The sequence below is a fragment of the Python bivittatus genome, unplaced genomic scaffold (assembly GCF_059951505.1).
Source record: "Python bivittatus isolate LINGU-HERP-01145 unplaced genomic scaffold, Pbiv_v1 ctg000700_np1212, whole genome shotgun sequence".
NCBI lineage: Eukaryota > Metazoa > Chordata > Lepidosauria > Squamata > Pythonidae > Python > Python bivittatus.
In genome coordinates, this window is record NW_028277098.1 from 4,142,820 (window position 1) to 4,170,775 (window position 27,956).

At 39.1% G+C, this 27,956-nt stretch overlaps 1 protein-coding gene and 1 long non-coding RNA gene across 4 annotated transcripts in view; one reads left to right on the plus strand and one right to left on the minus strand.

Moving 5' to 3' along the window:
- Positions 1–27,956, plus strand: part of LOC148214123 (uncharacterized) — a 164,301-nt gene that overhangs the window by 11,168 nt on the left and 125,177 nt on the right. The window contains exon 2 of one of the 2 annotated variants that reach the window (XR_015798414.1): positions 27,382–27,949. The exons of the other annotated variant lie outside the window; for it this stretch is intronic. This is a non-coding gene — a long non-coding RNA (uncharacterized LOC148214123). Of the gene's footprint in view, positions 1–27,381; positions 27,950–27,956 lie in introns of those variants that run through there. 2 annotated transcript variants of the gene reach the window in all.
- The window catches only part of TNR (tenascin R), a 100,072-nt gene that overhangs the window by 8,403 nt on the left and 63,713 nt on the right, over positions 1–27,956 (minus strand). The window contains exons 11-18 of one of the 2 annotated variants that reach the window (XM_025162921.1): positions 26,513–26,632; positions 25,125–25,127; positions 24,771–24,914; positions 23,306–23,425; positions 21,983–22,126; positions 21,457–21,587; positions 10,975–11,107; positions 1,992–2,143 (exon numbers count right to left, since the gene is read on the minus strand). In XM_025162921.1, coding sequence (XP_025018689.1) covers positions 1,992–2,143; positions 10,975–11,107; positions 21,457–21,587; positions 21,983–22,126; positions 23,306–23,425; positions 24,771–24,914; positions 25,125–25,127; positions 26,513–26,632 — 947 coding nt within the window. The remainder of the gene's footprint in view (positions 1–1,991; positions 2,144–10,974; positions 11,108–21,456; positions 21,588–21,982; positions 22,127–23,305; positions 23,426–24,770; positions 24,915–25,124; positions 25,128–26,512; positions 26,633–27,956) is intronic. The other variant, XM_088153730.1, reaches the window with a different exon arrangement.

Here is a 27,956-nt window from a genome sequence, read left to right on the forward strand (position 1 = left end):
TTCAAGCCAGTCTAGACATTCAGTCCAACCTGGAACATGGGCAGCTTTATCTGTGAAAGCTTGAATATGAAATTGAATAAGCAGGCTTTGAAGTGGATGAAGTAGGAATACATTTTCCTTCAAGAATTCATGCAGGCTATGAGAAATGTTTGAATTGTATGGCCTTACTTGGCTTTACAGTATGTGAGTGCTTTATTTTTCTTCTGCTACCTCTGACTTATATTTTGAGGATGGCTAATCCACAGTATTGGCTCCCTTACCCTCTGCAGGCCTATGAAGAGTATAGCAACTTTACCTTTTGGGAACCGTATTTTATTTATTTTGTGTGCTCCCTGATGAACTATTCTATCCTGAAATTAATCGTTATGTCAGAGACACACAAAACACACACACAAGGCCATTGCCCAGCAGAGACAAAGATAAAAAGTATGATCCAGGTGCCAGCCTTGTGTCTGAAAGGCCAGCTGAAGCAAATGTAACACAAGACAGGAGCCAGGTTTTAGAGCAGGTAGGCAATCAAGAGAGACAAGCAAGTAAAACAGATTGGGACAAGAATGCAGTAACAACAAGCCATAGGTGGTTAAGTCTGATGTTGTTTTATTAGGACAGTGGCATTCCTCTCTGCTCTTCTAGTGCAGCAGAGCTAACTAGCTGCACTATTTTTGCAAACCTTTGTTAGAAGTGTGCTATGGGGCAGCAAGACTCAGATCAAGATCCAGAAACTGCACTAGTGCTGCACAGAGAAGCTATTGCAGACAGTGCAGCCATATTACTCAGTTTGAACTTGAGGGCATCTTGCCTTCAAGTATGTAATTCCACAGTGAATGACATCTTACTGTAAAACTCAGAGTGAAGGGTATCCTCCTGTATTCTGAGAGGAAAATATGCTCTACCTCACTAGGCCAGAAACAGGAGCAATCTAATCCCATTTATGGGTGGTCAGGCTCTATAATCACTGTAGCACTTGCTCATAGAAAGATAATTCCAGATATAAAAGTCATCAATTAGGATCAATAGAAATAATATGGTCACTGAAAAATATCCTTTGAAGGAATATTTCCAGAAGGCAAAAAGTGAATCTATCTATCTATCTATCTATCTATCTATCTATCTATCTATCTATCTATCTATCTATCTATCTATCATCATCATCATCATCATCATCATCATCTCAGCAATGAGGCTTTTTACCCATACCTTGATTAAAAATGAAACACATTTCCTTCTGAGACTAAATCACCTTACAGGTCTTCTGTAGGCTATCCTAGGTTCACACATTCCCTCTAGCTGCAATATATTGAGCAGTGAACATGGACATTTCACTGTTGATTAATTTCCTTGATAGAACCATGAATCAGTTCCAGCTTCACTCCCAAAAGGAGTTTCAGTGTAAAATCAATCACAAGGAACCTGATTGTAACTATTACTAACTTAGTCCTCAGGGCATGGAAAATAGAATATCTCAGCAAGACATTCTGATGTTTGATTCATATTTTTCTTTCTGCCTTACATCTTTTATCTAAGGACCTATGTACATGTAAAATATAAGCACTTGCAAGATACCCCCCACCCCCCAGTATCTTTACTTTGAAATGCTTTCAGCCATTTAAAATGGGCCTTGGTATTAATTTTTCCATCTACTATTCTATACCAACATGTTTTCCCAAGCCTCCCCCTCAACCCTTAGAGTTTCATGCCAATAGCCTCACAAATATGCCTCTGATGGACTAAAATGTTTTTTCATGATTTAAGATTCTTTTAAGAAAGCTCTGCTTTGCTGTCTTTAATTTAAAAGTGAAGTGATGAAAGAATTTTGAAAAAAACGAGCAAAGTTATTTTACCAAATGTTCAAAACATAAATTGGTCTTTGTGAAGGGCAATGTAGTTGCACTACAAAGTGATATCATTTGTATGCTAGGCTAGATGCATTCATTTTCTCCTACCCTCTGATAACTGAACTGGATAACATGTGGCGTTGTTTATTCACTTACAATCCATCCACCACCATCTGTAGTCATATCACAGTATACTTGCACTCTCTGGCTGAGATCCCCATTAAGGGAAATGGTGTAAACGCCACTCAAATTGTCGCCATTGATCAAATGCTGGGCACAGTCCTGAGGATTCATAAACACACGGCCTCCTGCATATTAGGGCAATAAAACAGCAGAAGAGAGATTGCAGTATTGTTTACATATTGTATTACCAGGCATATCATTCACAGCTAGTCAAGATCAATGAGGAAAGTCACATCCTGTGAGTTTATTTCAAAGAGAAGAAAATACATCCCTTAATATGAATAGCACTATTTTGTTGCTGATAACTAGGGATGTGATCTAAATGGTCACTTCTAATTACATTACAAGAAATTATTCAAAACTATAGAGGAACTTGATTCATGTGAAGTTATTGCTTTGATAGTTTTGTACTCTAGCACCAGTTCTCAATGAGGAACATTTTCTGGGCCTTTTTGCCTGGGACTTTCTAAATTCAAAGCATGCCTCTGCCACCGTTTTTCCACATGTACTTTCTGTTATTCTGCATATATCAGTCCAAGACTTTTATCCTCCCATGCCAGGCCTAGCATTGATTGCCCTATTCACGTTAATGGCTGTAACCATTCAGTTCAAAGCCACTTAAATCCTAACATCTTCTGATGCTTAATCAAGACAGGGTGAAACCTGATCCAAAGAGATCCCAGAGTTCCTGCAGGGAATGTGGATTGCCAGAAATCTGCAGGTTGTTACAGCAGCTGAAAACTGCAAGACTTTTTATCCTACCATTCCTGACATTTCCTTGCACTCTACTTACCTTTTCATCATTCTTCATCATTCTCAGCAACCAGCAATAACTTCATTTCCATTTCTATTGTACATTAATCTACTACCCCTTAGCAAGCTTGTCCTAAAATCATGATGCTATTTTGGAGTGTAATACCCATCAACTTGACTTTTTGACCCTGTCTTCAGATGCCTGCTTTACTTCATTCATTTGGGTGAATAGCCATTAGTGAAGATCTGTGTGAACAGATTCAAAGATTATCTGCAAAAAGATGCTCAGAGTTCAAAAGAACAAATCATGTTCTATAGGGAAGTTACATGGGAAGTACTACAATTTTCCTGTAAAAAGCCAGCTGAAGGAGAGAGCCCAAGACTGTCAGTTTTCCAGTCAGGGTAAATCAGAACCAGACGTGTTATCTAGCCAGTTTGAGGCAGTTCATGCAGCGTCGTTGTCGTTGTTGTTGTTATCATCATCATCATCATCATCATCATCATCATCATCATCATCATCATCATCATTTGTAGCACTTGGCAGTGCCAGATCAGGGCAAGCAGCCAACCAGCAGTGATACTGAGGCTGCATGACTTGTCCGCCAGAGCTCACCTCCCTCAAGAGAAGCCCCACAGACCACTGCTGTGACTCCTTTTCTGCCAACCCTACTCCCAGGATTTTCTCCCTGGGTTTCAGCTGCTCACTGTACAGAAGCCCTACGCTCCGTCAGGGGAAGAAAACAGGGAAAAAGAGCTCACACTCAGAATCAGTTACTTGCTAGTTGGACATTATATCAAGCCGGGGGGGAAACCCTCTAGAGCTGTGTTTCTCAGCCTTGGCAGCTTGAAGATGTGTGGACTTCAACTCCCAAAATTCCCCAGCCAACAATCTAGAGCAGTGTTTCTCAATCTTTCTGGTTCAAAATATCAGATCAGTTGTTATGCTTCTACAGATGGCTAAGATTTTGTAAATGGGAAATAAATGATTGTGCTACTCTAAGGTACCAGAATACTATATACACTTATTCATGTATACTTTCTGCGCCAGTTAATGATTGAGCTATATCAAATAATTTTAGTTGTTTTGTACATATTTTGTTTGCCTCTGCTTCTCAAGAAAAGGAGCAAGAGTTTTGCAGGGCACTACAAACAGCTCTTTATTGCTTTGACGACATTAAAACACATGCAGTTTTTTCTCTGGAACTAATCTTGTTCATAGAATTTCCTTTTTCTTTCTTTGTTCATAGATATTTTCACTGTGCCAAGAGACATTTACATTTTATAACATTCAAGCCACTTGTACTCCTCACCCTGCTCCATGGGGATTACTTATTTTCCATTTATATTCCTACCTTTAAAACTCTAAACAGACCTTGGAAGAGATGGGTGACATTAAAAATAATGTTTCCTTTGTGCTACTTGTAATGCATTTCCCCTGAAGGTTTCTATACATATGAACAACAAAGGACAGATAGTTATTAACAAGATGGAAGGAATAAAAGGACGTTGTTATGGATCCAATAAACATGAGCAGGCACACTTTCAGTGTACAGCCAGGGAATTTCCTTTTTGTTAATCATACCTTATTGTTCTGGAAAGCATTACCGAATTGAGATGTGTTTTTTATGGTCAGACTACACATTATATTAAAGCTATATTTGACTCCTATATCTGGTATTTTAACACTGGCAGGAATGGAAGAGTGAGAGCAATCCAAGGTAGGGTTGCAGTGTAAAAGATTTTTTCTCCTTTACTCTTTCCTTCTATTGCATTCCTCCTGAAAAAGCTGTTAAATGCTGTGTTGCCAAATCTGTTATTTTTCTACAAATAGCAGTTTTCAGCCAGAAACTGCACAAAGATTAACTCCTCTGGGGTTGTCATTGTGTTTTATAAGGAAAAGGATGTGAGGATCCCAAGCAGGGGATTCAGGCATCCCTTTAACTAACATGTAGATTGACACATAGGGATCCAGAAATTGTTACTTTCAGTGTTAGGTGCTTATTTACAGCATAAGTGATTCAGCCATTTCCAAGAATGATTCTTTGATATCTATTAGATGAGGCTGAGGAGTAAGTAATGAATTGAGCAATCAACCCAGAGTTGCTGGGAGTTATGCAGCATATAAATTTAATTATAAATAAAATATAAATAAAACCCAATAAAAGATAAAGTTATAAAGCTTTCCCACTTTTTATATCAATTATGGAGAAACTTCTACATGCCTACTCAGGAATATCTGAGTTTAGTAAACGATTCTACAGTTCATTCAACATACTAATTAGGCTTCTTAGATTTCAGGGCCCCGCACAGCCCTGGCAATTTTTAATGTAATAGAAGGAGGAAAGTTCTGAATACAGGTAGTCCTCAATTCATTTAATGACCAAAGTTACAATGCTACTGAAAAAAGTGACTTATGACTGGTCCTTGCATCTACAACTGTCGCAGTGTCTCCACAGTCATGTGATCAAACTTTGGGCACTTGGCAACCAACATGTATTTATGATGGTTGCAGCATCCCAGGGTCATGTGATCACCATTTCTGACCTTCCCAGGGGGCTTCTGACAAGCAAAGTCAATGGAGTAAGCCTGATTCACTTAATGACCATGTGAGTCACTTAACAATAGGAAAAAAGGTCGTAAAATCAGGTGCGACTCACTCAACAACCACATCGCTTAGGATTGTAAGTTCTGGTCTCAACTGTGGTCGTAAGTCAAGGACTACCTATATATAAGGAGTGATCAATTGTTATATTAATTTTAAATTAAATAAGATTTCATTTACATGCTATTTCTTCCCATTTCTTTATCTTGGTATCATTTGCTTTTTGAAATGTGACCCATGGTGTGAAAATATTATATTACCTTCCCTGTGTGATGAAGAACCTGGGGAATAATATACCCAGCATTGTCCTGGATATGATTAATAATGCTGACAGCATTTAAGTCAGACTCTAAGAAACATATGAGAGCCCCATAATTCCCACAAAGAGACTGAAAAGTTAGAATTGCTAAGAATTCCTGTGAATTATTTTTTGTATCATCAAATACTTTTTGAGATAACTACTAAATGAACTTACTAAATAATCAAAGTTTCTTCTGATAGTTAATACTACTTTTTTGGTATATGTTATATGTAGTTCTGTACTGTGGAGGACTCTAAAGTAGTGTATATTGTACCTCATTTGTTGCTGGATTTGTTTTTATGTTTTTTGCTTCAACTTATTTTATTTTTAACTTTTAATCTTCATTGGCAAGTCTAAGACAACTTATGTTATTGGGTAGCATATAAATACTAGTAAGTTAGCAAATAAATAATAGATAAGTATTGTTTTCATATGTGGAGTCATCTAAAATGTGGTATCTAAAATGAAAGTTTGTCATATTTCAGTTCCATTAACACAAATGTGTCTCATTAATTAAAAATGATGCTTATCTACACATCATATAAAGCTTGCGTTCATTAATGAATCAATTAAAGTAAAGAGTTCATTAATTAACTAATTACTGTAAAGTGAAATTGTTTTATTGACAATTAAAGTGGGAGGGACAGGAGAACCAAATGGTAAAAAGTTGGATTAGCAAAAGCTTTATGAAAGGAGGAGCTTTTAATAGACTTGACTGATAACAGGATTTATAAAAGAGGCATAGTCTTCAAGACACAGGGAGCAGTTCAGCAGAAGGTACACACAAAACTGAAGTAAAAGAGAAATTGAGCTGCTAAGTGGAAAAAATGAAAAGCAACGGGGAAGGAGTATTTTCTGGGGCACTGAACCTTACAGCTAAAACAAAACACTAAGGAGGCCATACGTCTGCTGTGTTTTCTCAATGCAGTTTAGAGTTGAGGGACTAATGTTTGTGGATCAACAAATTTAGCTGAAAAGCTGTTTTATCTCCAGTATGTTTTACTTTACAAATGGAACATCAAGTAGAGGGGAAGATGAACAGATCCTGGTATGGTAGGAGAAGAAATAAATTGTGAAAGACTATAGAGAAATCTGGCTGCTTGTTGAAAGATCCACTTATGCTTGCCATTCATGGGGAAATTAGGAATGGATGGCTAGTAATCTGGGATCCAAACTAATCCCCAAACAGTTGTATCCCTTTGTATTTGCCATAGATCATCTTTTTAGGAATGGAGCATAAAGTACTTCATAGTTCATAAACTTTATTTTGTAATCTCTACAGTTTTCATTATAAAGCAATTCTTCCCAAGCTGTGTGCTCTCTAGGTGTGTGGATTTCAGCTGCAAGATTTCTCAACAATGGCTATACTGGCTAGTGAATTCTGGGGGTTGGTCCATACATCTGGAGGCCCAGATTGGAGAAGGAGTGTTAAGTTTATCATCTCTATATTGCTGCAAGGAGTGTTAAGTTTATCATCTCTATATTGCACTTGGAATGCTGACTGAGAGCATGTGGCTTGCCAAAATTGGACTGGATCGGTTCTTGGTCCTGGGTCCCTATAGTTAAAACCCATGCATCTAGGGATGGGGATTGTTCTTAATCTGTCTTCATCACAGCACTTCCTTAGTAGACAGAAAGACTCTTGAAAATATAGAACTTGGTTGTCCTGGTGTAAATCAAAGGACATTGAGAAGCTGGAAAGAATGCAGAGGAGAGCAACAAAGATGGTAATGAGCTTGGAGGTTAAATCCTACAAAGACCGGTTAAAGGAACTTGGTGTGTTTAGCTTAAAGAAGAGAAAGCTAAGGGGAGACATGATAGCAATCATCCAATATGTGAAGGGATGTCACAGGGAAGAAGGTGTGGATTTATCCTCTAGAGCACCCAAGGGTAAGACATAATGGGAGGAAGCTTTATGGTGACAAACTTGAAATAAGGAGGAATTTCCTGACTGTGAGAGCTATTAAGCAGTGGATCAGCCTGCTTCCTGAAATGTACTCCATCACTGGAAGTTTTTAAGAAAAGATTGGACAGCCATTGGTCCAGGGTGTTATGAGGATTCCTGCACTGGGCAGGGGGTTGGACTAGAAGACAAAGACCAATACCAGTCCCTTCCAACCTTAGGATTCTATGAAAAGAGATCAACCAAGTGAAAAGAAATATATAAACATGCTACATCTAATTACACCAAGTGATTTGATATGCTTTAAGTAAGCTGGAAGCATCATTCTGAAAACTCTGCTTTTATCCTTTGCAACAAACTTGTTCTAATCCTTTATACTAACTGAAATGGAAGGAAGAATCACGCAGCAGCCGCTGATCTGCAGCTATATGAAGCAAGTGGGGTTTGTGTCGGTTGATAGCTACTCTGGTTAACTGACACTTCAAAAGCCTTTTTATCTGTCTCAGTGAAGCAGAGGGTCCAAACTACTTTTAGGCTAGTAGATACAAACACACACACAGCGATCTCACTTCTAAATGGGTGGACAGCAATTTTCTTTTTGTCCTTTCTTCTGAACACTTTAATACAAATGGAATTGGATTTGACCATTTTTGAGCATTGCTTTCTAAAGAAGTAATTTCACACAGCTATCCTTCTGTTCTGCCCTTATTCACAACATGTTGACAGAATAGTGTCCTCCTAAGGGGAGATTCCTTACTAGCACCTGGATTATAAACATGTGCTGCGTAAGCTGACATTTCAACACAAAGGAAACATTCACATTGTGGAGTTGGATACTCTTTTTTTTTAAAAGATGTCTTGCTGTACTGGGAATAAATAGATGTTCGATATTAAAACATTTGGCTAAAACTGTTCATTTTCTCTACTCTGGGACATAAAGGTTCATAAGAGGGGTGCAGGAGGGGCAGGGCTTGGAGCAATAGCAAAAGAAATGTGAGTAGTTCTTATTGTATCCCACAGAGATGTCTGGTAGGATCAAGGGAAGGCAAGATGGAAAGGTGGCCACACCCGCCTCCTCCACGGTGAACTGTCACTTCAACTCCAGCAGAGCAGTCACAACGGTGTCTAATCTACAGGGTTGGGTGGGTGTATGTATGTATGTATATTTAGTGGACTTATATGGCCATCCATGTCACATATATGACTCTGGGTGGTTCAAAATATAGAAAATAATTAAAGCATATACAAAAATATAAAACTATAGCAGCCGGAATAAAAAAAGATTACAAGCCACACTCCAACATAGAGAAGCAATGGGCTCCTGGAAGACCAATGGACAGGTGTCAAAAAATGCACCCCACATTCAGATTAGGTGCTGCAGTATGTAATCTGCCGGGAGTGTGTGAACAGCTTTACTGTGGGAGTTGGCAACTGGAGACAAAGAGAACTGGCACCAAAAGATCTGCTTCCCTCCTTCTCTTGCCCTGGGTTGCAAGAGAAGTGGTGGAACTGGCTCCTGTTGCTATGGGTGGCAAAAAAGGGGTCTTTGTGTGTGCAGTGGAAGAAATGGGGAAGGGGTCCTCTGCTGCCAGCAATTGGACCAAAGGAGACATTTCCCACTCTACCTCTCTTGTCTCCCTTTCTTCTTTTGTGAGCAGAACCATTCTTCTGCCTTGAGACAAAATCGTGATTGGAACTATGAGCGGTACATTTTATACCAGCATACTTTTCTGCTAGCTCATGGCCTGAGAAAAATCACTAACACTATGGTCTAGAGGCACTTTTTGAAAGCCTTTTGGAAACTCCAGTTAGTAACTCTTTCTGTATATTTTGCAACAACTATAAAAATATATGTATCATATTATGTCATTTTGAAACACCTATGCTGGCTTGTCAGTCTTTGGGGAGCCATTGTAATGGTATGTGGGAATGACCTTGGGAGACAGGAGGAACAGCCACAGCCTCGACAACTGTCATGCAAGAGGTACCTCAGCCCACAGAAGGAAAAGGGTCATAGGGAGCATCTCAGAAGGGACACTCCCTAGTTTTCTGGAGAGTAAAAGAAAAGGAGGGGAGAAATGCTTTCAGACTTGCAAGATTCTGTTACTGTAATCTTACAATAAAGGTAGTGTTAGTACTCAGGATTTGTGCTTCTTGACTGGACTACTCTGAAGGGCTGACAACCATTCAAGATATTAGTTGTAGAATAAAATAATTTAAGACAGACTTTCCCCAACATGTCACCCTCCAGATATGTTGGGACTGCAACAAAATTACCTTGACTAAAAGTCTATCCACATAAGAATCTGCTAAGATTTACTCCATATCATCCGAAGTAAATCAGCTGGTGGCAGTGCCTTTTTAATGAGGCATCCTTTCTTTGGGACTCTTTCTTCAGAACAGATTTTCTGGATTATCTCTATTCTCTTCCTGGTTCCAGTCAATCTTTTTTCTTTAATTTGTCCTTGTCTGTGATTTTGTTCTGTTTCACTTAGCTGTTCCATAAAGAAGTCAAATAATAGAATAAACAGGATAGGAAGTTTGGTGTTGTTGAAAGAAATTAAAAAAAAGAATGTGTGATTTTCTGAAGAAGTATGTCTGTTTTTCCCTTGTGTCATCTATTCATGTCCCTATTTCATTGGTAATTTTGGAAACAGATCACTCTATTTGGAAAATCTCTATCTTGAACTCCTGTGGAAAGATTTGTATGATGGGGCTAATCATCTCACCCAACCAGTTCAATCACTCTGTAGAGCAGCAATCCATGAGTTGGGATGACTGGGTCAGTCATATATTCCAATTGTGTAGAACAGGCTGAGAAATGTACTTCTTTTCCCATATCCCATTTTTCCCTCTGTGCTAGATCAGAAGATGAAAAACTATGGTGGAGTTATTTGGGTTAGCACCTTGAGATAGGATGGGAGGCCATATCCCATCCCCACCTATTTCTGTCCCTTATTACTATCTCCATGTGGCTACATGGATGTATGTGTGAAAACTCAAACATCTAGAGACCAAGTGTTTGCTTTTGTGGGCCTGTCTACTATGTTGTCTTTGCTATGATTATGACAATGCTACTTCCAGCTTCCATGACCCAGTGAAACATATTGGCCAAGCAGGCTCCACAAGAACTTTTACTTTTGTTTTTTTTGTGTGGGAGGGGAAGGAAAATGATTTTTGGCTAGGAGATTTAAGTTTAGTAATAGCAACCTGACTGTGCATGGAGTAGGTTATGAAAATTACTCTGTGTTTGTGCTGTTTTGAACCTCAGCAGTTATAAGGAATCATGCAAATCAAACAGAGTTCATTTTAAGAACTACTCTCTTAATAAAACTTTAAGTATTGGTGGCTATGACAGACATGGGAAATAGGATAACAGATGAAGTAGCCCTCTCACCTGTAGTGAAGATAGTAGAGGTAAACCCACTCCTCACAGCATCCTGGGCTGCTTGCAGACGCACAGAGTACTCTGTATTTTCTGAAAGACCTTCTAGGCGGATCCAGGTATCTTCTGCATCCACAATCAGCTCCTGTATGTGGATCATCAACAAAATGGAAATACAGATATTAACAGAGATGAAATTTGTAGAGCTTGGGTAAGAAATGAGAATGGATAAGAAATGAGGAAAAGGTATCTGGAAGTTCTCCACATCAAGATGCTGATCTTGAACCTATGACTATTGGCAGTATGTATTTACCAAGACCTGATCAAAAGGATAGGACTACATGGAAGGATCAGTTATACCAACATGGAGTGGTCTCAAATATAATGGAACAGAAGAGGCCACTCAGTTGTTGTCAAAGTTGCAAGATCAGGCTTACTAACTCGTTTGAGCAATCAGAGAATATCTAGTTGCATGAGATTGACATGAAAAAGATGGATGACTGATTTGAGAAGGGACTCATGTTGGGGGGTGGGGGGAAGTAATATGTTGAGGAAATGAAAAATATCCCTATAATCCAGCTCAGTAGACTGGAAGCAAGTCAGTGATTCAGGATAATTCATTTCTGCTAGACTGAGACTTTCTCATGATGACAACCTCCATGACAAACTTCCAAGTTCCATTGTCAAATTTTATTTATTTATTTATTTATTTATTTATTTATTTATTTATTGAGACAATGTATATAGCAGTTACTCTCACCAGAGTAACTCTAGATGACGTACAGAGAGTTACAAACCAAAACAATACAATTTACAAAAATAAACATCCAGAAACACAATTTATAAAAATAAACATCCAAAAAAAAAAATAACAATGTTCTACCTCTTTTTTCTCAGATTCAGAAAAACCCTGCTATCTAGTCTAGTATCCAGTTTTCCACATTCCTATGAGAAGACCTCAAGTAGAACTAGAGTACAATATCCTTTTCCTACAGGTATTTTCCAGTAACTGATAGTTAAGACGCATCTTGCTCCCCAAATTGGAGACAGATATCTACATCACTTCTTGGTTACTGGACAGAGATAAAAGTCTGTATCTATTCTTATCAGCTTGGTATCGGACTCGAAGACTGTGTTCTTACATCTAAGAACACTGCAATGTGAGATAAGAATATTCTGCTTGTTTATTATGCAGATGTGGAGACTTCCTGGCTGATACTAGGATTTAGAGTTGTACAGACAGGGATTTTATATATTTATTTATTTGAATTTGTTAGCAGCCCAATTCCAATGGACTATGCACAGTGTATAAAACCAAAAAATCCATAAAAACAGATAAAACATCAATCCACACAGAAAGCCCAGACTAAAATGAACTTATAAGCAACACAAATCAAACAAAATTAAGGGTGCATAAATACAATAATACACTGATACATCAACCCCAGGCCTCGGACTAAAGCCAGGTTTTAAGAACTTTCCAGCACCCTAGGAGAGAGGGTGCCATCTTTATCTCCGGGAGGATGCTGTTCCAGGGTGGGTGGGGGCTGTGACAGAGAAGACATCCTTCCTTGGTCCCACAAGATGACACTTAATAGAGGGGACCTGGAGCATATCTACTCATCTGGAACATACCAGGCAGGTAGAAAGGATTGGAGACCAGCGTCCCTCAGATATCCAGGCCCTATACCACATAGGGCTTTATAAGTAATAACCAACACCTTGAACTGCACTGAGAAGCTAACTGGCAGCCAATGCAGCTCGTGTAGCAGTGGTGACACATGCACATGAAGGGGCTGTTACTGCTCATGCTGCAGCATTTTGAACCAGCTGTAGCTTCTGGGTGGTCTTCAAGGGCAGCCCCAAGTACAGCATATTGCAATAATTCAATTGTGAGGTGACCAGGACATGAGTAACTGTCTGAAGGACCTCCTGATTAAGGAAATGGTGCAACTGGCACACAAGATGAACCTGTGCAAAGGCCCTCCTGGCTACTGCTGCCACCTGCTCTTCGAACAGTAGCTAAAAGTCCAGCACCCCCAGGTTGCGCACCAGTCTTGAGTAGGGAAGTACAGCCCTATCCAAAGCCAATGATGGCAACATCACCAACCCCAGGGGGCCAAACAGCCACAGCCACTCAATCTTGTCAGGTTTGAGCCGAAGTCTGTCCCGCTCCATCCAGACCCAAACAGCCTCCAGACACTGAGGCAATACATCAATAGCTTTACCTATGCTGCTCAGGGTTGAGATGTAGAGCTGGGTATCATCAGCATACAGATGACACTTCCAGTGGGGGAGCAATGGTTGCTTAACCAATTTCTTTGTCTGGAAATCAATGCCACAGTTGGGGGGGCGGGGAGCTAGGGCAGGATCCCTGTAGCCTGAAGAATTCTCTGGATGTAAAGGAGAATCTGTGAAATCAACCCAGATGCTCTCCAGACAGCCGTTTCTTGTGTGGAGACCCCAAAGCAGGAGTCTTTGTGATTGACTTGTGGTGAGTGGCTGGGAGACGGGCTTTTCCATCGTGTTTGAGGCTGTGGCATAGCTGAAATCTAGGACACTGAAGCCAACCTTCCCATTTCTAAAACACATTTTAAATGGTCTATTGCTCTTTCAGATGAAGAGGCTTTTCTTGGTAACAGATAAGCGTATCTTCTTGGTGCTTTTCATGTTTTCAATGCTTACTTTAAAACAAACTGATTTGGACTTTGGGATTTATATATTGAGCAAAGATTTGAAGGGCTGAATTATTGGGTGTTTTTATGAAACAAGTTAATTTGTTTTTTGGATTTTAAAAAGTTAATTTTGTTGAATCTGGACTTGTGAGATTGAAGCTTGAGATTGCTGGTTAAAGATTTCTGTGGGAAAGCTGCTTTTTCTCACTTTGCTGCGATGCTGATTGGAGGAGCTTTGTAAACAAAAGTCCTCTGAGACCTTGCTTTTTACCCATTTTTTTTTTCTGCTGCAAGGCTTGTTATGGCTGCAGTTCAGCAAAGGGAATTTAAAGAGACACTTACACATTTATTGGAAGATCTCACTACTAGAATTTTACAAGTGATAGAAACTAAATTTGAAGCCTTTGAGAAAAAACTAGACAGATTTGGTAGTGATATTGACTTGCAAACAAAATTGGGTATTGAAAGTAAGAATATTGATGGTGTTTCATGGTGTGAAGTAAGACAATCTTCAGAAAAGGAAACTGGAATAAGAGATCTGGATTTGGACGGAGAGCTGGATGATTTAGTTTATTTTGAGCCTGGAGATAATGAGTTTTTTATAAAGCCCAAATCTACAATAGAAATATTTTTTTGACAATATCCAGACCATAAAGCAGAAGAGTATTTTGGAGATATTTCCCTTTTTGGATGTGCAGGAAGAATTTATTAAACCTTTGAAGACATCTTTGATGGTAAAAAAAAGGACAAAGTGACAAGAAACTACTATTTGAGATTTCACTTGAAGAAAAGATTAAATGTCAAGCTCCCTGAAAAGAAGAAAAAGGAATTTAAAGTGGACTTATGGGACCAAGGTTAAAACGTACAAGTTATGATTTTGGATTGGTAATACTGGAATTTATTCTTGGATTGGGATTGTATGATAATGTTTATAGATTTTATTGTTATAGAAAATAAATAGACTTAGGTGTTTAATAATGATAGATCAACTGGTACTTCAAATGTTGGTAAGGTCCTTGAGATAATATGTCTGCATAAATTTCTTTAACATTGTTTCTGTTTAGAAATTACTTTTGGGATTTTTGCTTGTAACTGAAAGAAATGAAATTTTGACTTTGAGATTTGATATTTAGAATTGTTTTTGTTATAGAAATATTGTGTTTTATTAATATTATTAGAGTAAGAAGTTAATGTATTATTTTACTTGTAACTGTACTGAAGAAAGTTGGAAGTTGTTCTTCTCTTCTTTTCTATTTTTCTTTCCTCCCTCCTTTTTTCCTCTTTCTCCACGTTTCTTTATCTCTTTCTTTTCTGCTTTTCTTTTGATATCTTTGTGTATTTTATTCTTAATCATTTTTTTATTTAAAAAAAGCATACTGATGATACTGAACCCTGAACTGGTCAATGACCTCACCTGATGGTTTCCTGTTAAACAGGAGAAGGGAGATTGTGAAGCCCTGAGGCACCCCACAGATGAGGGACCACAGACGTGATCTCTCTTCTCCATCAGCACCAACTGGAACCAACTGCTGAGGAAAGACATGAACTACTGGAACACAGTGCCTCCCACTCCTAACCCCTGCAGTGAGTCCAGAAGGATACTGTGGTCAACAGTATCAAAAGCCGCTAAGAGATCAGGGAGTACTAGGATGGAAGCACCACTGCCATCCTGGCTCCACCAAAGGTCATTAACAAGCACAACCAACACTATCTCTGTACTGTATCCTGGTCTGAAAGCAGACTGAAATGGGCCCAGATAATCCATTTCCTCCAAGATCCTTTGTAGCTGTCATCCAACCACTTTCTCCAAAAAGGGAAGATTGGAAGCTGGATGATAATTATCCAACAGGGAAGACCCAGCAATGACCTCTTGAGGAGGGGGCATACTGCTGCCTCCTTCAAGGCTGATGGGACCAGCCCCTCTCTCAAAGAGGCTGAAGCCACCAGATGGACCCACCTTGTGGTCACCTCCCAGGCTGCCTAAATAACCCAGGAGGGGCCAGGGTCTAACAAACGGCTGAACTAACAGAAGGACCTTGTCTACTTCCTCAGGCATAACAGAATCAAACTCAATCCAGATAACATCACAAGATTGTGCCCCAGGTAGCTCATTTGGACTTGCCCAATCAGAGTCTGACTCTGAGCGAATCCAGGTGACTTTGTCTGCCAGATAGCATGAATATTCCTCACCATGGCCCTGCAGATGAACATGTGGCCCAGCTTCTCCAATAGGGAGTGGGTCACCCTAAACAGGGCCACTGGGCAGCTATCAGCAGATGCAATAAGGGCAGAAAAATAACAGATTCAAGGATGCAGCCATTTAGAAAGAATTCCAGTGGTTGCCAAGTATAATATGAAAACCCTTTCTCCTGTCCACATTGAACAACAACCTGGAGGCCTTTTGCTTCTGGATAGGTGGGAGAGGTTCCACTTTTTGCTTTTTATGGTCATGGATTAGTCTGATTTCAGGCTGTTTCTTTCTGACCATGCCAAAACTAAATCTCACAAGGCTACAGAAACAGAACCCTATATCAAAGTTACGGTTTACCTTCGTGAAAAACCAAAAAATGCTCAAAATAACTCCTTCCTTATGCTGAGGGCTGGCTTAAGGGCCAGTTGATTCCCTGAGCACAGCCCAACAATTGTGCCTCTTGGTGGAAGCAAATCTCTCACACCATGAGACAGAAACAAATGTGATATCTGATGACACCTTCAAACCAAACTTTTAAACTTTAGTCGCTCAAAATACCAAAGGTATTTTTTAACAATGCAGATTAAAGTTGAACAGAGCAGATAAGGACAGTTACAAAAAAATGATTAAAGTCAAGTGTGGCAGTGAAAGAGTTAAGGGCATGATAGATAGGGAGAAAAAACTCTGTGGTGCCCCCCTTTCCTTGGTGCCCTAAGCACCTGTTTATTTTGCTTAATGGTTAACCCATATTTCCAGTATGCTCTACTCACTGGAAAAGTATATCTGTAACCTTTCTAAGATTTTGTTTTCTTTTTTGCCACTTATACTCAGTATCTAAAATGGCAAAGCCCCTACCATTATCACAAAGCTGTTCTTTCAGCTGGTATTGCTCCCCAAGGAAATTCAAGTAATGATGAATTCATTTTAAATTCCAAGTCTCTTGACAGCCCTAAATATACATTCCATGGCTGAGCTTCAGATTCCACCACTTATTCCATCAGGTAGACAAAAATTCAGGAGCCCTAATAAAGAGAACTGATCCATGAAGCAGCATCTTACCCAGCTGGCATTTTTGCTAAACTATATAATTCGGGCAGAGTATGGAAATGAAAGTTGTCGTAGAATCCTAGAGGAAGAAGATAAAAAATCACATATGCAACGTATGGCCCAACCACTGAAAGCATATTTTTTTAAGCCTAAAGAAGAATCCAGGAATAAGCTAGTGATAGCGCATAGTACTTTTTGCTGGACAGTGATCTTTACATATCTCTTTTAGATATTCTGTAAGGGAAACCCAGCAAGTATAAAATTCTGATTGTTAATTAAATCAGGGTATCAAACATGAAAGAAGCATCTTCCACATAATTTCTGTGCAGGAAAATGGTCTTTCAAATTAGTCTAGTGGCCTAACATTATATTAAAAATATAAGGACTGTGCAAATCCTCAGAAAGAGATGCTTTGCAATGTGTGGGAACACATATGAAGTATCTCTCTTCAAATTGTTAAAGCTGCTGTGACTTTTTCCAGTTTGCATAGCTGCCTTGAAAACTATTCCCGGCAAACAAGTAGACAGCTAGAATCAGTTTATGAATCAGTTGCACAACCCTGAAATAAGATGCGGCTGCTTTAATGATCTGAAGACAGATGAATCATACATGCTCCCACATGGGGTGAAGCACCTCTTTTAAAGATTTGCACGGCTTACTAAAATGTAAGACCTAGAAGCTAAGATTTAGGCAGCAACTTGCTATTCACCAATCACTCTTTAGTTAATAGAACTATGACTTCTGCCCAGATATGGATGAGTTCTTCTATCTTGCAGTGCAGTTGAACTTAATTCATATAATTGCAGTGATGAACAATGTAACACACATGTGACAGTTCTGGGCTGCTTATAGAAGTTTACTGGAGAGCAAAATGACAGCCAACTTAATTTGCACCCTCACTAGACCACTTTCCTCTGAACTGGGCTTTCTTCCAGTTTCACAGCTTGATTGGCCTGGTATTTAGGTGCCTCTGAATGGATTCTGTAACTTATATTTCCTGCAAGGTATTTTCAGATACAAAGTGAGATGGAACACAGCCCTAAAAGCTTTGCTGCTTGATCAGCTTTTTGTGCAATAAAAATGCACTTGTATGTTTTTCTGAAAAAAAGTCTGTTGTATTTGCTTTGTTTATAGAGCATATTTTTCAGACAGTAGAGTAAAAAGTATACAGTTAAATATATGTGGCCTCTCCCTGTGTGCTGATCCTGTGGCACACTTTGGTTTACTGAGATACTCTAGGGATGAAGTGCCAGAAGAGATGCCTGGAGCTCTGTTAGAGGAAGACTTGGAGTGAGTCTGACTTGAACATAGGTAAGAGAACATAGGTAATTTTACGGATTACCCTGTGCTGATAAGGCGACACAAGATCAATATTTTCCTGTCATTGCTACATGGGCCAATAGCTGCCCTGCTCCGTATTAGGTAGGGGTGGACCACAGGAACATCAGCAGGGCCGCTGTGATATACCTGCAGGAATATGCTGGTTATCTGGCAGATAAAGTCACTCAGATCCACTCCAACGTGGACTCCAACTGGGCAGGTCCAGCCAAGGTGCCTTGGTCTTGGTCTTGTGGTATGATCAGGGATGAGTTTTAACTGGTGACTCCTGAGGAAGTAAACAGGGCCCTCTGCACTGTTAATTTGGTCACCTTTTGCTGGATCCAGCCCCTTCCTGGATCATGAAAACAGACAGGGAGGTGACCTGTATTTGGGTCCATGCTGTGGTGTCTGTCTCTTTGAGGCAGGGATAATGCCTCCAGCCTTAAAAGGCAATGGTATGCCCCCTCCTCAAGAGGCCATCCTTGTATCCAATGGTTTTAGGTAACTACCACCAGTCTCCAACCTTCCTTTTTTTGGGGGGGGGGGGGGGAAGGTTATTGAGAAAGTGGTTAGAGAACCCTGGAGGAAGAGGATTTAGGCAAATTTCAGTTGGGTTTCAGGCTGGGATTTTGTATGAAGACAGCCTTGGTTGCACTTGTAGATGATCTGTGATAGAGGTCATCCACGAGTTTGGGGTTTGGTATCATCAGGCTAAGTGAAGCTGTCAAGGTCTGGTCCTAGTGGAGGCTTTGCAGGCCTGGATGGGGAGTAACGTCTCTGACTCAATCCTATGAAGACTGAGTGGCTGTGTGTTTGGAATTACCTGGTTTCATCTTTGACCTTGGAATGGGTTGCACTTCTCCATTCAAAAATAGTATGCAATCTGGGGGGGGGGGTCTTCATGGACTTATAGCTCCTGCTTGATGAGCTGGTGGCAGCTGGGGCCAGGAAAGTCCTTGCACCAGTTGCACCCTTTTCTGGATTAGGAGGCCTTCAGACAGTCACTCATGCACTAATCATCTCATGGCTCAACTATTGCAACACACTCTACATGGGGCTGCCCTTGAAGACCACTCAGAAGCTTCAACTGGTCCAGAATGTGGTGGTGAAGGCAATGTGGATATGCCTCAGTATGCCCATGTGATATCTCTGCTACACAAGCTGCACAGGTTGCCAGTTTGCTTCTGGATACAATTCAAGGTGCTGATTATGACCTATAAAACCCTACATAGCATAGGGCTCAGTTATTTGAGGACCACCTATGTCCCCTGGGATCTGCCCAGTTGATTCAAAGTGGCAGGATTGGTGCACTCCAGGTTCCTTTGATTAATAATGCCACCTATCAGGATCCAGGAAGTGTGCCTTCACTGTCACAGCACCTGACCTCTGGAATGAGGTTCCCCCTGAGATCCAGATGGCTCCCACCGTGTTGGCATTCTGAAGAGCCATAAAGACTTGGTTGTTCTTCCAGACCTTGGAGTAGGGTGGTTGGTGCCCCCTTTGTTGCATGTTAATTGATGGTGGGATGTTTTAGGGTTTGCTGTGTTCATCATCTTGCTCTTCTTTTTCTTTATCTGAGTCTGGTTCTGTTACTGGATAGTTTCTGTTATATTGTTTTTATATTGTTTTGGTGTACTATGAGCCACCCAAAGTCATTTGGTATTGGGCAGCATCAAATCAAATCAAATCATAAAATAAAATAAAATAAAGCTTTACAAAGATGTTGCTAAAAACCTTTAAGAAGTTGCATGCAAGTTTGGATAGATGTAATATTAGTCCCCTTCACTCTCTGCAGTAGTTGGCAGGACAACTGATGGAAATGGCTTCTGTGAAGGCTTAGGGTATTTTTAGCTATGGGAAATTTATGTTCTCTTTGGGTAAAAACAGCACATAAAATCTATTTAATAAATCATGTCTTTAAAAAGATGGAGGCTGAAATACCTTATCTCTTGTACATTCCCCTGCAGTTGGTCAAAATTTGATGTCATTTCTAATTCTACTTCTCTTCAGTGACTACAGAATGGCTCTAATAGAGGTGGGAAAATGCTCTGAGTAACTGTGTAAAAGGGTTCTGCATCATATAAGGGAAGATTCTAGCCAGCTTTGCTTGCTTGTTGCTTCCTTCCATTAGTTTTTCATACTATGCAGGCATGAGTGCTATCTTACTGCAATAATAATACTGTAAAACTACTATAATAGATCATAAATAAAATGGTAAATGTTCCCTCAATTTGAGATTTACTCTCAGTAACTACATAAAGATGCCAATTTAGTTTTCTTGGCAACAGTATAGAAATGGCTTGCTAGGGATATTATTTCAACTTTCCAGTCTAGTGTGCAGTCCTGGAATGTTCTGCTGGTTTCTCATCTGAGCATTCCTATGTGCCCCATCATTGGTTATACATGATTGGATGTTCAGAACAAGAGGTTGGTTGAAACTGATGTCTATACAGATAATCAGTGTTTTCAACTTTTTGCAACATAAACAAACATATTCTTCCATTTAAGAAACACCTTTTTCTTCTCTTGTTAGTCCCCCCTCCATGCCAAAGGGCTCCATACTTTACAATATTAAGTAACACACAGCCAAAAAGGAGGACTGGGTTATTTAGTGTGTCAGAATGGAAGGAAGACTTTCCTTTAAACTATTGTTTTTTTAAGGGCTGTTAGAGTTGGCTTGGTCATTCCTGATTGTTTAGATTTGCCCATGTGACCTCATAGCCTTCAGTCTTAACATACTTCACTTGTTTTTAATGCTTTCAGCAAATAGCCACATTTGTTGTTCTATAACAATATTAAATCATATATGTGATTCTTGATTTGTAGAAGTATTAGGAATAATGAAACAATGGAAGCCAAATCAAAACAAACTAGGGAGGAGAAATGACTGCAGACAATTGGATTACTATATAGATGAATCAGGACTCCCTAGGGTCATTACTTGCAAGCAAAAATAAATAAATAAAAATCTCAAACTAGCATTTTGTTTGATTCAGTGACTTATCATTATAGACCACAAGTGGGCAAACGTGGCCACTTTCCAAAAATCAGTGGTATCAATTCCTACCATTAATTGGTATGAAATTCATGAGAATTGTAGTGTAAGTGTACAGGAAACCTGAAAATAGGCTTAACATAGATGCTCACCTTATATGTTTACCTCGACTACTATGGCCCCTACCTCCTCCCAAAATCTTTGATACAGCCTCGGCCACAGAAGGTTGCTGGCCCCTGTTATAAAGCTCCAGATGAAGGACCCACCTTGCGGCTTCCATCCGGGGATCTGTATATCATGATGTAGTTCTCAATCTCAGCTATGGGAGGAAGCCATGAAAGAAGTGCACTTCGCCGAGTCACTTCACTTGCTGTCAGATTTGATGGTGGATCCAAAACTGTAAAGGAAGGAAAGGAATTGAAGAAGAGGCCTACATATCTATGTGAAGGGTGATGACGATTTTTAAAAACAACTCATGCAGAAATTTGTAATTTTCCAGGGGAAAAAATGCCTGCCACGTTCTTCGAACTCAGTGGGACCAATAGAAGTTCCATTCCGCTACTGAAAAACTGGCCATCTCTTCTCTACGCTATTCTTTATGTTTTTTAAACAATCTTGAGCAAGAGGAGCAGCAGAAAATGAAAGATATACAATATATCACTGAGCTTAACCCTGAAAACGTAGATGTAATTTTGGCTTACCTGTGTCAAGCAATACCTTCCTTTCATTTCTTCCCAGTATTTGAAATCAACTTGTAAATTCCTATCAGAGGGAAGAATGTGTTATACTTACGAGTGGTAAAGTTGGTGAAGATGGTTCTGCTGGTAACAGGCCCATTGAGAGCATACATGGTGACTTTATAGCTGGTACTGGGAAGCAAACTGATAAGCTGATATTCTTGGTTGGTCCCATCCACCAAAATAGTTTCTCCTGCAACTGAAATCAGAAGGCAAAAGGACCGAACAGAACATGAAGTTAGGGTGGGATTCAACTGGAAACAAGAATTAGAGTTAATTGCCAGATAGCTCATTCAATCTTACAAAGGAAAATAAGGGTAGAATCGCACAATCAGCTTTCAGATATCAATATTAATTTTGACAATTTTCTCTGTGTAATATTTCAGCTTTATTAATAACATAGACTTCAGCAAGATTATAATCAGATACAAATTCAGCAAGTCTCAAAAACTGGGTCTGCTGAATTCATATTAAGTCATGATTCAAACTTGTGGAAGATTCATTTTTAATACTAGGATAAACACGAAGATTCATTCCTATGTCACAGTTGGAAACTATTCTATGATTCATATACAACATCACTTCTTGGTAGGGAAAAATGGGTTGGTGTGAATTCATCCTATATTGCAGGAATCCTGCCAGAAGTAAATAGTGTTGAAGGACAACAAAACAGCTCTTACATTTTGTCCTTAATTAGTTGTTATTATTTCTGAAATGGAACAGTATTGAGTCAATGGCTCATTGTCTTATTAACCAACAGTAAATACTTCTAAAACTATGGTTATACTTGTATCTTTTCTCTACAAATTTCAGACAAAATTCTGCAGCCTTGAAATGTAGCAAAGTGTGGGGATGGACAAGGTCTGAAAGCTAAAAAAAATTAAGAACAGCTGACCTTCACCCATCTGGGACTGAGAAAGATGGAGGGCCTGGCCAAAATACATGAAGTGCCAGTTAGAACCCCATGGCCCCCTTTATTTTTTTTAAACTTTATTTTACTATAAGTTTTTTAAAAATGCAGAAAAATACAAAAGGAAGCCAACTATATTTTTAAAAATGACAAGAAAACAAACTATAAAAAAATATAAGAAATGATAATAACAAAACAGAAAAAAGGGAAAAGAAAATTATAAATAATCTAAACCTATAATATATATATCAAGTATGGAACAATATATAAAGATTTCAGATTAAAAGAAAATTTAAAAAATATTGTGTAAAATATAATGAAATTTGTGCCAAAGGGAAACATACTGCAGCATTTTATGATTTAATATCAACTTTCACCAACAACCCCAGTCACTAGTATTTATCTTGGCTGATCAAAGGCGGTTGCCTCAATTCCATGCTGAGTCCTGATCATTAAGTAAAGACATACCACTGTCATGGGTAAGCACAATGACATAATTTTCAACTTCTACCATAGGTGGGTCCCACTTTAGCAGGGTTTCTGTTGGAGTAATGTTTATGGCAATCAAATCCTTTGGATGATCCATGGCTGCAAAACAGGCAAAAAGCAAGGTGCGGGAGCCATCAGAATAATCATGTAGTCATTTCAACCATTAGTGCTGATGAAAAAATAAGACCCAAACAAAAGAAAGCATAGCAAAGGCAAAAAGTTATGCAGGAGAATAACATTATGACAGCAAAACCCTCATGAAACGTTTCTAAGCCACCCAGAGTCATTGACTGATGAATGGATAAATAACTATAAATGTTTTAGATTAATCACATCAACAAGTACCCACTTAAAATTCAATATCCATGAAGCATTTGATTGTTTCTTTGCAGAAGCCTTGTTTGAAGTTGCTGTGCTTCAAGCTTAGATCTTAATAGACTATGGAAGTAACTGGTCTAGAACATGTTTGGATTACCTCTTCAGCAATAACATAGCACTAACAGGGGTCAAGAGATATTTTGAGTTGTCATCTCCCTCCCCCCCCCAAAAAAAGGAAGAGAGAAAGAATGATATAAGCTGGAAAGCTGCCTATCTATCTGCAGCATATACCTATAAGTTTGGAAAAACACTGTTCAATATACTCAACTGTACTAGCCATATTATTTTTGCTTCATCAGGACAGATTCTGAGATAATATCAGAAGAGACAAATTATAGGAACTTTTGGAACAGGATAGGCAACTTGTGGACCACACTTTAGCCTCAGCACTCCTCTGCTACTCCTGAATTATTCCCAAGAATGCCCAAATGTTGATAGTATGATTTTCAGGTCACTAAAATAACAATGTAAACATAGTGAATGCTTCATGAACAGGCCAACATTTTTCTGACCTATGTACCTTAGGTAACTTAAAAGGGTTTGTTGCAGCCTCAAATCCAAAACAAGTTACCTCTGATTTAGAATAATACAAGCTGATTCTACAGGGTGGAATATTTTACGTATTGTTTACTATTAATGCTCCCTTTATAACTTTCTTGTCAGTGGGCAGTACTGGAGCTTTGTCCCAAAGGAAGAATTCAAAATTTATTTGCCAAATTAACAACATTTGTCTCTTTACTTTGCCAGGGCCAATGAATCCAACAACTGTTTAGTGAAGTATTTGAACTTGAATACTAATTCAGTATGGCCAATGCAGTTTAAGGCGGAGACTTCTAAACAGAGCCTGGCAGGAACGCATTAATGCAATTAGATCAGAACATTCTTTAGCTTCCCCAGATGTGCTTCCATTGAAAGGCCTAATTCCTGGTTCACAGTCAAACTCACATGGGATCAGTGGGATACCAGGTCATCCTATAATTAACCAATAATGCTCTTCCATCATGATGCCACCTTTTCCCCAAATAAACTTGTTACACTTCTATATTTTCAAAGAGGCATCTCATACCTGTATACATGGTGTGTAAAAGTGGCTCACTTTCCTCTCTGCCCCTTATACTCTTCAGGCTGATTTCATATTCAGTTGAAGGCTGCAGGTAGTTGAGAGTATATTCAGTGACACCTTTTGCAATAACTATACTGTCAACTCGCCCTGTATGGATTGAGAAAATAACCTTGTTATTCTCAGCAAAGGTAGGCATTCCAAAAACAGCCTGACAAATGTGAGGGGGTATCCAGGCAGAGATTCCAATCTTAGTTCCATGGCAAAACCTGAAAAACATTGCCTTATGATGCTTCCTTCTTTTCTAGAACCAAGTAAGCACCTAAAATCTGGGGAAGTGGCCATAAGAAGTCTTCTAACCCACTGGAAGTATACTAATTGGCAGTCATATGCAGAAAATCTCTGGTATTGTTTCGGTTCAGACTTGATGGACTTCATCATTGAAAGTGCAATCCAGAAATGTACACAATACTTTCTCGACGCTGTGCATTACAACCAAAGGTGGATTGTAGCAAGCAAATTGTCTGAGGGAGAGGCTTTCCCAACATAACTTATCTCATGAGAAAATTCAGAGCTCCTTGAAATACAGTCTGAAAACCAATCCAAGAATAGATTTACTATTCCTAATACTTCTGGAGAGATGTTTGTCTAAGTTTTGCTTTAAGATTTTCTAAACAGGATAATATTCCTGTCCTAACAGTCTAGACAACTCCACGTATTCACTGGGTTCATATATTGTGCAAAACAATATTGTGGTTTGTTCAGTTTTGGCTTAAAATATGTGAATTTAGCCATGGCTTATACCCTAGTGTATTGTGTGACCCAAGCTAATTGCAGCTTATTCAACAAGCCATGATTAAGCCAATGGTGGCTTATCACAATGTATGAATTCATGTTATACTTGCTTGGGGAAATACATGTTGTTTATTATTTATTTGGTAGATTTACATCTTGCCTTTTCTGTAGCTTAAGGGATCTTATATGTGATTTCATTTAATTTTATCCTTACCATAAAAAACTGTGAATTAGGTTGGGCTGAGAGATGATGACTGGCCCCAAACGACCTTGTAAGTTTCTGTGGCTGAAGATGGGTTGGAACCTGTGTCTCTCTTATCCTAGTTCAATACTTTAGCCACTACAATATATTCTATACAATAAATAGACAGATATGCAATTGCATTCTATGTAAACATGCTTCCATGTTTATAGTAGCATGTCAGATAGAAAGGCAGATGACAGAATTATATATACAGTGAATTATTTCTGGGGAATGTATATTTCAAGTAATTAACAAATGACTTTTTGTATAGAATTAGCTTATTCAAGGTGCTTGTCAAATGCAATGAAGTTCCCTTGCCAAAACATTTACCCCTGTTTTATTTTAATTGCTCATCTGTCTTTAAAAAAGTTGGAAGTCTGGCCTATCATTTTATGGAACTCCAGTAGAATAATCTTTTTAGCACATTAAGACTGCAGTTGTGGGCAAATGTAACTGGGAATAAGCCATATCCAATAATCTGGGTCTTAAGTCTGAATAAAGGTACATGAACGGGACTATGTTGATAGTCTATCTTCAAAGGAAAAACTGTTCATACATTCAGTAAGTACCTTGATAATTTTGGCTGAAACTAAACCAGCTGGTTAATTGGTTATCCTGTTGAAGCCTGGCATTAGTTTAAATCCATTTGTATATTATCTATCAGAGCCAAGAACTCCATTCACAAACTTTTGGGATGGAGGAGCATTACCTTGGGCAGATTTGCAGGAAATCTTATAGTGGTCAAAAGATGCAATTGGAGGTGCCCAATGGACAGTCATAGATTCTGTAGTCACATTGACAATTGTCAAGTTCTTCGGTGGATCAATCCCTGTATGAAACAAAGGGTAACAGGTAAAAATTCCAGAACTTCACATTGTAATGGGAATGTAGTGAATACCTTTGGGTAGCAATGATATATACCTAGTGGTCTGATAACAAAATAAGTGATTCCATACTCTATTTTTAAACTTTTCTGATGACCAGAATAAGGGAATTTTTCCAAATGGTGGAAAATAAGAAATTAGGATATACTTCATAGGGAATTGTGTTATACTGGAAGTCTAAGCAACATTTTTCTCTTATGCATTGCAATCAAAGGAGGTATTTGATCTTAGCAGTGATGGGGAAAAATCATGTTCATTTGATGAGCCTGATTAAACAGGGCTTCTGTATTCTATAGGATTGCTTCAAAGTGACATTCCTGATATGCTTTTTAAAAATGCTTACAATTAACCCCAGTTAGAGTGTACATTTTTTGGTGTGTAATTGCATTCATCATTGATCATAGTCTGTGAAAAGTTACATATGTTGTCTCCTTGATTATGCCATTTTAAAATTTTAAAATTTTTCTCCATGCTGGTAACTGTGGAATACTTTTTAAACAATACTTATCATTATGCATATTCATATATTTACATTAATTTATCCTAGTAATTTGCAACTTTTCATCTTTTCATCTCAGGGGTAATTTGTATACATGTGTACGAGGGCTACGTGATAGGTGGGTTAAAGCAAGGAGGAGATGGAACCAAAATCCCAAAATAGTGGGAATTAATCATTTTCTCTTACATACCCCAGGTTTTTCTCACTAGAAATCTGAACTAATCTGTTATACTGAATTTTGGAAGTAAACTGAACGTGACCTGTGCCAGATTCAGCCGGCATGGAACGGCAGGGCGAACGCGCTGCTCAGCTTCGCCTAGTGAATTTCACCGCCCAGGCGCTAGCAGAGAGAAAGGGGAAGTGAAACCGCGAGCTGATTACGGACAGGTGGTGGTGCTTAACTCAAAACCGCAAGCGGATACTTTGTATCAGCGCAGCTTCCATCGAGTGCTGCAAAGGAAAGCGCAGAGGCTCGGAAGCGAAGCAATCAACGAGCGATTGAGAACTCCCGGCTTTGCGTGCAAACAGGCAAACCCAACAAAAGCAACAACAGCACAACCCATAGACGGCAATCAGAAAGACAAAAGCACCGGACTGAATCTGCCATTTGGGCGAGGGGGGATTACTGTGGGTAATCTGTAACTAAGCAACGGGTAAAGCGTGGGAACGGGGAAGCTATAAAATACCATGTAAGCTATGCCAAGCCAACCCTGGCTTTGTCTGTATTTACTTACCTTACGCTTGAGTAAACTTCTTTGCTATACACACGT